Source organism: Dermochelys coriacea, chromosome 1 (assembly GCF_009764565.3).
Source record: "Dermochelys coriacea isolate rDerCor1 chromosome 1, rDerCor1.pri.v4, whole genome shotgun sequence".
Taxonomy (NCBI): Eukaryota; Metazoa; Chordata; order Testudines; family Dermochelyidae; genus Dermochelys; species Dermochelys coriacea.
Genome location: NC_050068.2, coordinates 197,770,700 through 197,783,784, shown reverse-complemented (window position 1 = coordinate 197,783,784; position 13,085 = coordinate 197,770,700). Strand labels below are relative to the sequence as shown.

General features: G+C 42.6%; 2 protein-coding genes across 13 annotated transcripts in view; both read left to right on the top strand.

Annotated features, from left to right (window-relative positions):
• Positions 1–6,467, top strand: part of ADGRG7 (adhesion G protein-coupled receptor G7) — a 30,166-nt gene extending 23,699 nt beyond the window's left edge. Inside the window, exons 11-13 of the mRNA XM_043505878.1 lie at positions 880–1,041; positions 2,617–2,773; positions 5,869–6,467. Coding sequence (XP_043361813.1) covers positions 880–1,041; positions 2,617–2,773; positions 5,869–6,102 — 553 coding nt within the window. The 3' untranslated portion in view covers positions 6,103–6,467. The remainder of the gene's footprint in view (positions 1–879; positions 1,042–2,616; positions 2,774–5,868) is intronic.
• Positions 6,468–10,325: 3,858 nt separating this feature from the next.
• Positions 10,326–13,085, top strand: part of TFG (trafficking from ER to golgi regulator) — a 35,003-nt gene continuing 32,243 nt past the window's right edge. For 2 of the 12 annotated variants that reach the window (XM_043511231.1, XM_043511219.1), the window contains exon 1: positions 10,382–10,588. The gene's annotated coding sequence lies outside the window, so the exon portion shown is untranslated. Of the gene's footprint in view, positions 10,749–13,085 lie in introns of all 12 variants that reach the window. The other 10 variants (XM_043511205.1, XM_043511199.1, XM_043511226.1 and 7 more) reach the window with 10 other exon arrangements.

The window sequence follows — 13,085 nt, the reverse complement described above, 5'->3', positions numbered from 1 at the left end:
GCCACTTATTTAGGTGCCTAAATAGGGATTTAAGTGCTTAAATTTAGGCATGTAAGTTTTAAAATTTTGGCCTATGTCACTAAAGTCCACAATTAACCTATATTATTTTATATGCTTTCTATATGACTGCAGCCACACCATAACAGTCTTTCTTATAAAATATGCTGGGCTGGGCACGGTCTGTGGTTGGTTCTAGTGGACTGTAAGTATGTAATCAGAGGTCGATTCTTTCAAGTGAGATGTAAAAACAAAACCCTTTCCACCTGGATCATTATATATCTAATGGTGCTTTTCTCAAGATTTAGGGAGTATTAATGTTCTTATCTGAGAGTACTGTTTGTTAAACAAAAACATGATAGTTATACTGAAACCTCATCCTCCCTTCCTTGGCCCCATTTATCTGTTTCAGCTGCTGCCCCTTTCATCTTGCCATGAACATAGATTGTAAACTTTCTGGTGCAGGGTCTGTCTTTATACTACATGTATGTACAATCCCAAGTACAATGGGGCTCTCTGATCTTGACTGAGAGTCCCGAGGCTCTATTCTAATATAGACAATAATAATAATAATAATAAATTCCCATGTCCTGTCAGATTCCAGTTTGGATAATTACATTCTATCTCCCCCAAATTCTCCTGTGAAGTTTCAGCTGATAACATATTCTTCACTTCTCCAGGGGAGAAAAAATTAAAAATAGCTTTATTAGTGCTGCATGTCTACAGCACTCCATTCTAGATATGGCTGCATTTCACTAGTGGGTGAGTGATGCCTATAAAGTCCTCTGGGATCCTTCAGGATGAAAGGTGGTGTATTATGTTATGGTTATGCATTTATAATATGTCTGCCAAATCTGTTGAAATGGTCTCTTTATGTTTAAGTTGCTGGCTTGCAGTCCTGGATGACAAAGGGAAAGTGAGCACAAAAAAGCCCATGATATGGGCATTCCTTTTGGTTGTGGCAGTCATCCTTCTGTTTAACATTATCATCTTTGTCAAGATCACAGTCCTTGTTATGTGGAAGGAAAACACAAATCTGACAAGGTGAGGGGGTGGCAGAGAACTCAGAGCATTTAGAATATTAATATATGTTCTCTTAGATGACATCAACTCAAACGTTTGACAGAAGGCTCTTTCATTTAAAAAAATATTTTCAGAGAAACTAGAATATCACAGAGTGCAATAGCCCTCATTATCTCATTGACTTAACATAGTGGGCCAAATTCTGCTCTGTGTTACACTGGTACAAGCTGAGAGAAGAATTTGGCCCTGTCTCTCTTTCGACAGCAGTAGACTGTGTCCTTGGAAAATCTGATTCTTGGTCTCAAAATTATAGGGGGCGGGAATTAAAACAACGATGTATACGCTTGTTGAAGGCAATGCTTCTTCAGGTTAAATAAAAGTAACAGTTCCCTTTCAAACTGATATAAATGCATACTTTAAATTACCTGGTGTCTTTCATAATTTTTCTTGCCCTTTTAAAAAATGTTCACTGATGATTTTGAGCATGACTTTTCTCCTTTACAACCCCTTTCCTTCTTTGTTCATGAGGTTGAAATGTTCAAACTTGGGTTGCAAAAGTTAGGCACTTTAACATGTTTTGGCCCAATTCTCCCCAAAGTGCACTGGGCCTGATCCAAAGAGAGCCATTTCATTGACTTCAGTGGGCTTTGGATCATCCTTTAAACTAGTTTTATATGAGTGTTATTCCACTGATCTCAATGGATTAATTCCTGATTTACAGCAGTATAAGTGGGAAAAGAATTAAAGCCACTGTCACAGCCCATTGAGAATTATGGGTGCTTATCACCCCAGGAGTCTAAAATCAGGCCACTTACTTAGAAATCTAAAAATGGACTTAGATGTCTGATTTTACATAGCCAGATTTCAATATGTTGACTATAATATATAATGCTGAATTTGGATGTGACTGTTATTCTCATGGTAATTGATGTTATATTGGAAACTCAGATTCACAGTTAGTAAAGGAGAATATGCATTTATATCAGTTTGAAAGGGAACTGTTACTTTTATTTAACCTGAAGAAGTGTTGCCTTCAACAAGTGTTTACATCATTGTTTTAATTCCCCCCCTATAATTTTTAGAGATGGCTCCGAACCCAAAACATCCTGATAATGAAATATAGTCAGACTTGGGAGAAGTTGGGATTCGGAGCTGAATCCAAACATCATTGGGGGCCTATGTCTATAATAGGTAGAACATTGTGGAAATTTGAATCAAAATAAGAATTCTTCTAATTTGGTCACATTTTTAAATAATTTTAAACAATAATAGTTTATTTTTTATTTTATTTTATTATTCCTTCCTGCTTTCTGCTGCATTGGCAGCTTTTTCTCTCTCTGTATCTAGTAAGGCAAAGTACCTCCAGCAGTAATCGTTCTGATGCTATTCTTATTAGTCTTTCAGAGCAGCGTAGGGAGATATCTCTTTTGATCTGCTCAGTTGAGTTCTCTCTGTTCTGGACACAGCTTAGATTACCACTGAATAATCCTTAAATGCAGGACGCTAAATAAAATGGTTGAATAAACCAAGACAATGAGTTATTTTATCTGTACATTTTTTAACACTTGGGAATGTTACTTTTTTTCTCCCCTCTAGCAATAAAAAGAAATCATTCACAACGAAGATACTTGGCACTTTATCTGTAGCTGTAGTGCTTGGAATCACCTGGGTCCTGGGCTATATGATGCTAATAAATCAAGAGACAACAAATTTTGTCTTCAGCATTTTGTTCTGTATTTTCAATGCCACCCAGGTACAGTATGTAGCTGTTTCAATACTGATGAATGAGACACTGAAAAAATGCATCCCCTTTCCCTCCATAATCCAGTATCTTAGTAAATTGTCGGAAAACCATGTTGCTTCATACAAAAATTCAAAAATTGTTTAAAAATGGCTGAGTTGAATATATTATTCATAAAACTCTTCTGGTATTACTAGCTAATGTGCTATATTATTCCGTAGGATGTGTAAGGTCACACTGAAAAGACTTGTCCATATGTAGTGGCTTCTCTTTGTACCAGACCATACAAAAAGGGATTGTGAGAGTGAATATTAGGAAAAACTTCATTAGCTGTGGAAATGTCAGCCAAGGGAAGTTGTGAAATTTCCATTGCTTTAGGATCTTTAAAACTAGACTGGACAAAGCCCTAGAGAAAAGCACATGCATCTCTATTGCTCATGAGCAATGTGGTCATGCTGGACTTTTGGCTTTAAACTTCATAGCATAGCATACTACACCATTGTATAATCTCCAAAATACTGTTTAGCAGACATAGGTAAAACCTGTATTTTGCATGAGTAATAAGTGTGCTTACTAAGGGCTTGATCCAAAGTAGAGCAGAATATATATATTCCCATTAATTTCAATGGGAATTGAGAGTGCTCAACATTCAACAGTATTGGATCCCCAAAGTCTTTATTTAAAAAGTACTTCAGATTCTGTATATGCATGGGAGTAATTTTTTGAAACCTAAAAATCAACAGGGCTTGGAAACAACTGGCATAATGCAACTTTTATGTTTTTCCTCCAAAATCTCTGACTTAGTTAAAAAAAAAAGGGGGTGGAGAGTGGGGGTTTATCTTCATAGGAAGTTATACCAGTATAAGTAAGGCTAAGATTTAGTCATGGGTATTTTTAGTAAAAGTCATGGATAGGTCACGGGCAATAAACAAAAATTCACGGTCCCTGGCCTGTCCATGACTTTTACTATAAATGTCCCTGATTAAATCTTAGCTGCTCCTGGGGTACGGATGCTCTGGGAGGCCATGGGGGCCAGTGGCTGGCCCCTTCTCCGGCAGTGGGGGCTGACTGCCTCTGCCCATCTGCTGCTCTGAAGCCCCTGGGGACCGCTGCTCTGACAGCCTCCAGGGCAGCCCCCGGGACTGCTGCTGCTCAGGGGCCGCCCCTGGGACTGCTGCTGCTTCGGCGGCTCTTGGGACCAGCCACACCAGCGGCTTCAGGTACGGAAGTCACGTAGGTCCCAGAAAATCATGGAATCCGTGACTTCTGTGACCTCCGTAACAGACTCTTACCCTTAAGTATAAGGTATGTATGGTGTGTGAATTCAAAGCATTATATTTATATTGGTATAATTCCTCATGTGGACACACTTATTCCAGTAAATTTCCCAGAGTAGAAAAGCCCTTATTAACTATATCATTCTTCATGAAAGAAAGGAGAGGAAGTTGTCAGAGATCTGCACAATTTACTATGAATGAAATTTCATTTTTGGCGCCACAAGTGAGATGGCATTTGGGAGAAGCCACCACATTTTTTTCCTTCTCTTAGAAGGAGCGTATGACAGCCCATATGTATTTAAGCCCCAATGAGAGGGAGCCAAGCTCAAGGGACCCAGTGGAGCCAAATGGCACACATGATCACAATTGAACATCTGTACAATCTACTGTGAGCTGTTTCTCATCTTGATGACTCCCATGGGCTAAGCTTACTTTGTGGCTGGAGCTTGGAAGTTCAACCATTTCCCTCCATCCTAATCTGACTCTTGAAAAGCACACAACAGTCTGCAGAAATTGTTAATTAAAATTTCCGTCAGATGTTTAGTTTCTAAGCATGAAAATAATTATTAGTGTTTCAGAATAATTAAAAATAAAACATCACACCCCTTTCCACTGGAGTTGAGTTCGTTTTTAAACCATGCAGTCAGCTGTCTAGCCCATCTGTTTCAATGGTTCTGCTGTCTGTGAGAGCAGTTTCCCTGAAAGCAACTATTGAATGTATGGCAGATAGACATATTATTATTATTTATTATTATTTGTATTACAGTAGTGGCTAGGGAAGCCAATCATGGATCAGGGGCCCATTGTGATAGACACTGAACAAACACATAACAATGAGAGTATCCTTCCTTGCACTGAAGAACTTACAGTCTAAGGCCAGGTCTACACTAGAAATTTTTGCTGGTATAACAATGTTAGCTAGGAATGAGGGGTTTTCACAACATTCCTATACCAGCAAAAACCCTCTGTTATGCCAGCATAAAAGTGCTTTTGCCAGTATAGCTTATTTTGCTCAGGGAAGTAGTATAAGCTATATTGGCAAAAGCCCTTTTTTGCTGATATAAGCTGTGTCTACACCAGGAGGGTTTTCCAATAGTGCTATACCAGCAAAGTTTTTAAACGTAGACTGGGCTTAAGTAAAAATGATTGAAAGTAAAGTGAATGAGTTCACATAATCCAGAGGGATGCATCCCAAAGATGTGATATGTTTTTGCAATGGCTTAAAATTTTAAAGTCCCATCTACCTCCAGTTTTAACTAATGACTGATGCAGACTGTCCTATTTGGTGCCATCCCACATTGTAGTATTGCAAGGAGACTCTCTTTTACCTATAGTATAGGGTCTTATATAACACATGCTTAAGTAGGCCTTATATTCCATCTAGTAGAGGGCAATACTGCCAATCTTATACATACTAGCAAATACATACAGCATTCTTGTAATACCATCCTGTATTTCAAGACATTAATGTTATGGTTAATAATTATAGTGGTTAGGGGATTAATCTAGGACTTGGGAGATCTAGGTTCAATTCCCTCCTCTGTCACAGACTTCTTATGTGACTACGGGCAAATCACTTAGTCTCTCTTCCCCACCTGTATAATAGGGTAATAGCACTTCCCTACCTTACAGGGATGTTGAGAGGATAAGTACACTGAAGATTGTGAAGTGCTTTAAGATCTACTGATGAAAAGTGCTATATAAGAAATAGGTATTATCATCATTGCAATTATCTTCAAGTCACTACGAAAAGATATTGGTCAATTTTACTCTGAGCTTTCATTTCATTTCATTACTATGATTAACTCTGTGCTTTCATTTAACCCACAGGGACTTCAGATCTGTATTCTATACACTTTCAGATCACCAATCTTCAAGAAAAAGGTTACTGAGATGTTTTCTTTTGTCTCACTGCCGGATATACCGATTTACCTGCATTCGAAGACTTATTATCTTTTAAAATTCCGTTCTAAAAAAAACATATATGAGACCTTCAAACCATCTGAGACCTTTTCAGAAGAAACCTCCTTTTCCAGCAATGATCAGACACCTACGAAGAATTAAAATGTAAAATCGCAGCTTTCTGAGTTTGTTCTAGAGAGAGATCATTGGTGACCACCACTCCTGCAACAAGCGCTGGGCACAGATCAGAAGACAGTAGGACAGCTACCAAAAATGTAAGGCAGGATAACAGCTGTGCAGAGCCTATATGTGGCACTTTAATTGTACACAACTAAGAAAGTTCTTACAAGGGAATTTGAAGGTCATTACAATATTGCACAAAATAGAAGGGTGTTGATCTGACTTAGTCATGTCTGTCTGTTCTCCCAGATATATCTGTTCCTGGCCTATCTAATATACTCTGTCCAAAGGTAGTCTCTTTTCCCTTTTATAAGTAATTCCCGTTTAACTAAAAAACATAAGCAAAACAATAAACAGTAGGTTGCACAAGTACTCCTTTTCTTTTTGCGAATAAACAGTAGAGTTCTCATTAGCTCTCTTTCCATATTCTAAATGCCAATCCCTTCCCTAATGTAATCGCTATTTGACTGTCTTTTAGAAAAAGATTTAGAGTTGCCTATTGAGCTTCCCAGCTAAAAGCTTTTTAGGATAAACTGCTGCTATAAATGCTATAAAATATGTCTGACTCCATATGGTAGAATAAACAAATAAAACAGTGTGGTGAAGCTATTGGTATTTGTTGTGAGTATGTAATATGGTCAGTTTATAATGGAAGAAGCTTAAAATCCAATGAGAAGAAGTAGATGATGTCAAAGGGTCCTGGGGAGAAGTGTCTGGATACTGAAGTCAAGAGTGGGGACAGCACAAACAGCAGATTATCCTTTAGGAAAGAAGCACTGTCTAGTCTAGTGCCCTGAGCAGAGGACTGGGGGCCAGAAGCTCCAGTGTTCTAATCCTAGCTCTGACATTGACTCACTCTGTAGCCTTGAGAAAAAGTCAGCGGTGCTATAGTAAGTTCCTTATCTGTACAATGGGGTTGATAACAATATTGACCCTCCAATCCTATACAGTGTGTTGGGGGAAGTCTGTGAGAATTAGATAGTTCCTGGATAAAAAGAAAATATATTTCCCTGATTCAACAGGCCTTGATATAGAACATTGGTATGATTAGCCATTCTGTTAACAAAAGAATGCTTGTGGTAAAGGTTAAATAGAAGTCTGTCCTTAAACAATTTGTACATTTCTCCCCCCTTCCCTCTTTTGGTTTTTAATTGAACTAAAGCGAAATGAACGGGATGGCATGCTTTGCAAACTCCCAAGCTGCCTCATATTGGGTAGTGGTCTTGACCCAATATGATGATCTGAACCTTGGTGGGTAACCTTTGGGAATACACAGAACCATGCCTTGATGGAAGTCTTTCAAAAGACCATACACCTATACACATACTGTGACAGACAATTCTGAAATAGAGCTCAGCCAATAACAAAGAGAGGGTCCTTTTGTCCTGAAAACCTCTCTAGCCTCCAGAAAACCATAGTATTGGTGGGAGGGAGAAGGTAGACATCTCCTTTAGATTGGGGACCCTTTAAACAAAAGCAGTTATGTCAGATATGAAGCTGGAACCACTATCACTATTAGGAGGAAGGTGGTGAGGAGCACTTAAACTGCAAGGTAGTTGTCCACATTGTACTATCATGCATACACTCTATCACACTCCCTATGGACAAGACACTTTAATTTTCTGTGTATATGTTTCTCCGACTGTAAAAGGAGGTCCTTAATACCTAGTGTTGTAAATCCCTTTGATATCATTGGAAGAAGGGTGCTCTGTTCAGCAAATTATTATTATTATTGAGGAAAACATTTGTTTTTACTGAAAGCCAGGTAAAGCACACTCATACAGTGGTGATTGGTCTTTATGATGAGTGTAATAATACCACTCAAGCTTTATTCAAATTTATTTAATTTTTTGGACAAAAGTGTAGTTATTCTATAGAATGACATCAGATCATTTTTGCATTGTACATTTGAGATTAGATTATTTAAATTAGAAATAATTTTCCTCTCTTTATAGACACCAAAATGAACAACAAACCCCCCCAAAAGAATTGGTATGATTCCTTCTGTTCGAGGTATTAGCTTTGGTATTGATGCATGCTGGACACATTGTAGCTAGAGTCCTGCAGTGTTGAATGAAGTATTGCGACAATTTGTATTGAACAGTTTGGACCCTCCTCACAGTAGCACAATAACCATTTTCAACTCCCCTTGAAAGATGGCGGGGAGTCAATGTTTTTGAACCCAAAGTTTATTCTTTTTTAAAATCTTTTCTTAGCAGCATGTGTTTAAGAGCAATAGTTCAACTCTTATCTGCATTTGGAACACAGTGATCTTACTAATGGTGCTGAACTTTGATATTCTCTATAATGTAGATGTTAAAGAGGTAAAGTTTCTTGCTGGTAACTAACAGGAAGTGCTGCGTCCATAAAAGCCACAAATGTGGGGGGAAGGGCTGACCAAAGGTATGAAAAATGAGGGAGGGAGAGAGTCTGACTAGAAGAGAACGAGTGTGTATGTGTGTCTGGTGGCAGTGAACAACAAAAGAGTTGGTATGTTTGGTATTGGAAATCTATATTTTCTAACATTTTTTCAGGGGAAGCCACCTGGACTACTAATCCTCTCTTATTAAGTAACATTTAGAATTGAAAACCTATAGCAAATTTAGCTTATTTTTTAAACACTTTTTCTACTTCCTCTCCATTTCAATCTGAGTGACTTGCAGTCCCAGTGCCTCCCCACTACTCTGCTACTAGGGTTTTACTGTTAGACCCTGCTGAGAGCTGATCAGGTCTACACCTAAAACTTTGGTCAAGCTAGTGACATAGGCCAAGGCTCTGAAAAATTTCACACCCTGAGTGCTGTTATTTAAGTCAATCTAACTCCCACTGTAGATGCAGCTACGGTGACAGAAGAATTCTTCTTGTTACTGCCTCTAGAACTTCTGTTGCTGTTGTTCAACAAGGACAAGTGCAGAGTCCTGCACTTAGGAAGGAAGAATCCCACGCACGGCTAAAGGCTGGGGACCGACTGACTAAGCAGTAGTTCTGCAGAAAAGAACCTGGGGATTACAATAGACGAGAAGCTGGATACGAGTCAGCAGTGTGCCCTTGTTGCCAAGAAGGCCAATGGCATATTGGGCTATATCAGTAGGACCATTGCCAGCAGATTGAGGGAAGCGATTATTCCCCGCTATTCGGCACTGGTGGGGCCACACCTGGAGTATTGCATCCAGTTTTGGTCCCCCCAACTACAGAAGGGATGTGGAAAAATTGTAGATAGTCCAATGGAGGACAACAAAAATGATTAGGGGGCTGGTGCACATGACTTATGAGGAGAGGCTGAGGAAACGGGTTATTTAATCTGCGGAAGAGAAGAGTGAAGGGGGATTTGATAGCAGCCTTCAACTACCTGAAGAGGGGTTCCAAAGAGGATGGAGCTAGGCTGTTTTCGGTGGTGGCAGATGACAGAACAAGGAGTAATGGTCTCAAGTTGCACTGGGGGAGGCCTAGGTTGGATATTAGGAAACATGATTTCACTAGGAGGGTGGTGAAGCACTGGGATGGGTTACCTAGGGAGGTGGTGGAATCTGCATCCTTAGAGGTTTTTAAGACCCGGCTTGACAAAGCCCTGGCTGGGATGATTTAGTTGGGATTGGTCCTGCTTTGAGTAGGGGGTTGGACTAAATGACCTCCTGAGGTCCCTTCCAACCCCGATATTCTATGATTCTATGTAGCAAGTGTCTGAGTCTGCTCCATGGCACTAGAGCCACATACTGTAACATGGCAGGCGCAGTGGAACTGGGAAGGTGGGAGAGGGTGGTTTAGTCTGGTAGATGGTGGACACCAGAATGGAGAGCATGTGCCGCCCACTGCTGGCATGACCATGCCGTGCCATGCCACCTGCCAGTATGTGGCTCTAATGCCATGGAGCAGACTCAGATACACACTGTGCATACAAGGTCACACTTGCATGGTGGGTCCCATGCCATTCTGGGCAGTACTGGGACGTCTGGTATTCGGGGAATGCACGAGTGGCCACCCTAGCTCCTTCCCAGCCTGGGGCTAGCTGCCTCCTCTGCTCCCCCCCCGCCCGCCAAGTCTCAGTACCTCGCCCTCTGCCCCCCAAGCTGTCTCCTTCTGACAAGTTTGTACAGCGCCCAGCACAGAGGCCGCGCCTCTCCACGTCACTGCGGCACAAACAATGCTACAGGGCACTCCCCGAGCTACACAAACACCGCTGCTATGGCAGCTGGTGCGGCGCATGCGTGGAACCCAGCGTTGCTTGCTCTGCATGAGGGAAGCCGCAGCTTCGACTGGCGACGGCGGGTTCTCTTACTAGGCATGCGCACTGGTGCCCTTGCCGTCGCCGCGCCGGCGCATGCGTAAAGCGAAGGCCGGCTCTGCTGTGAATGGGACCCTTAGATCACTGACTGCGCACGCGCGGCCTCCTTCGTCTGCTCTGGCCTGCTCGGGCGCTTAGCTCCATCACTGCGCGTGCGCCGTCCGGCCGCCATCAGCCTCCGTCGGGGTGAGTGCGCCTGCGCGACGGCCCGGCGGGGGCACCGGCCGAGATCCAGCTCTTCTCCCCTGCCACGTACGGGCGGCGGCAGCGGCAGCGGCGTCGGCATCGGGCCGGCCGGAGCCGCGGCTACCACGCACGTGCCACCGCACACGGAGGAGAAGCCGGAGTAAGCGGGCGGGGAGCGGGGCCTCGTCGCATCCATCGCCGGGGCTGATTGGGGGCGGGGGCGGGGACGCGCGAGGGGACCTGACTCGGGTCCCTCCCCCCTTTGCCGGCCCGGCCTCCCCCATGGGGTCTGGGACGGGGGGGGGGAGGCCCCTGTAAAATATCCCTCCAGCTCTCCGGGGAGGAACTCGGCCCCTCCCCCGCCAGGGCAGGGGGGTGCTACCGCCCTCTTCCCCCCCCCCTTCTCCGCCCCTCCCCGGGCCAGGGGAGCCTCCCAGCACAGCCCGCAGTAGCGCTCCGGGGCGAATGGCCTTGGGCGCTGCTGCTCCTGGGATCAGGCCCGCTGGCTGGGGGAGGGGAAAGAGGAGCCAGCTGCTGGCTTCCCCCCCGCCCCCCAAATCTCGGTGAAGTTCACGTGCCCCTGGTCAGTTTTACTTTTCTAGAGCTCAGGAGCCGCTGTGGGACTGGCCCCGTTCTTAGGGCTTGTCCACACGGGAGTAGCGTGCCGTGTTCCTGCCTGGCCTGATTCGCTACCTCACGCTCCTTCAGAATCAGGCACTCTTAGGCCAGGTCTACACTTAAAAATTAGAGCGACCCAGCTACCTCACTCAGGGTTGCAACACATTTTGCACCCTGCATGAGGTGGTTAGGGTCACCCCAACCGCTGGTGTCTCTCATAAAGGTGGAGTCACTATATCACCAGAAAAATCTGTTCTGTTGATGTAGGAAGCATCTATGCTATGGTGTGTTAGGGCTTGGCTACACTTACGTTTTATAGCGCTCTAACTTGCTGGCTCAGGGATGTGAAAAATCAAGAAATTTTTGGTGAAAAATTACCTTATTCAAATATGATGATTTTATCTTATTTAGAATGTTTGAATTTTTAAGGCCAAGTAGAGAGAGTTTATCACTATCTGAAGCATATCAGCATTCCTTATGGAAATCTGACATTTAGCTACGTCTTAGACATGCAGAAAGAAAATACAGTGTGAATGCTGTACATATCAACAGTAAAACAGCTTTCATCATTTTCTATAACAATTAAACAGATCCAGTCATCAGGATCTTTCTTTTAAATCCTATATAATTACCTCATGCAGGGAGGAGAACAGCTGGACAACCAACTGCAGTTAGAAGCTTCTTCTTGTTCTCCTTTTGTAAAAAGAAAAGGAGTACTTGTGGCACCTTGGAGACTAACAAATTTATTTGAGCATAAGCTTTCGTGAGCTACAGCTCATCAATGAAGTGAGCTGTAGCTCACAAAAGCTTATGCTCAAATAAATTTGTTAGCCTCTAAGATGCCAAAAGTACTCCTTTTCTTTTTGCAAATACAGACTAACATGGCTGCTACTCTGAAACTTCTCTATTTGTATGAGATATATGAAGTGGATTTCCATGAGTAATCTTAGCAAAGAAGCTAAAGTGCTTATGTAAGCATGTTAATGTAGTTGATTTTCCCTAACAATATATGCAGTCGTACACTCCATGCATCTGGAGGCCACTTTTAGCCTTTGGATTCAAGGCTATAGAGTTGATTCTTATGGTTGCTAGTAAGGTTAAAGTGTGATTCTCATGCCAGAGTACACTACATACATACACATGCACGTATATAATTTAAAAAAAAAAAGTTAATTTGAGATCAAATTTGTAATTTTATAGTCCTTGTCTCCACTTCCTGGTTGGGAACAAGAGCCATTGGTGCTGCTCTGACATAATGAAGGAACGTTTTCAGAGCAGCATGAGGGTTAGACAACTGGAGACCCTACTGAAAGCTGAGTGCAACGTGTGGAGTGACACTACCCTGCCCCCACCCCTTTTCTCTATATACAAAGAAGCCAGCATTGACTGACGAGAGGGGGCTGGGATCTGCAGTCCCTCTGTCTTCTTGTGAGTCTAGACGGAGATAGCCAGAGAGGTGAGAGTTGGGGCTGCTGACAGTTGTCGTCAGCTTCTGTTAGGGGAGTGAACAAAATGTCCTTGAACTGGTTCATGTCTCATTACCCTTTCTTTGTCTCTGTAGCAGGAGTCATTTGGCTTTCACCTTTCTCTAGCAGTAGCACCATGGAGCTTTCAGTAGCTTCATTCTACCCCTGTAATAGTCTATCAGAGGCTCGTTCACCTGCGCATCTACCAATGTGATATATGCCATCATGTGCCAGCAATGCCCCTCTGCCATGTACATTGGCCAAACTGGACAGTCTCTACGTAAAAGAATGAATGGACACAAATCAGACGTCAAGAATTATAATATTCAAAAACCAGTTGGAGAACACTTCAATCTCTCTGGTCACTCGATTACAGACCTAAGAGTGGCTATCCTTCAACAAAAAAGCTTCAA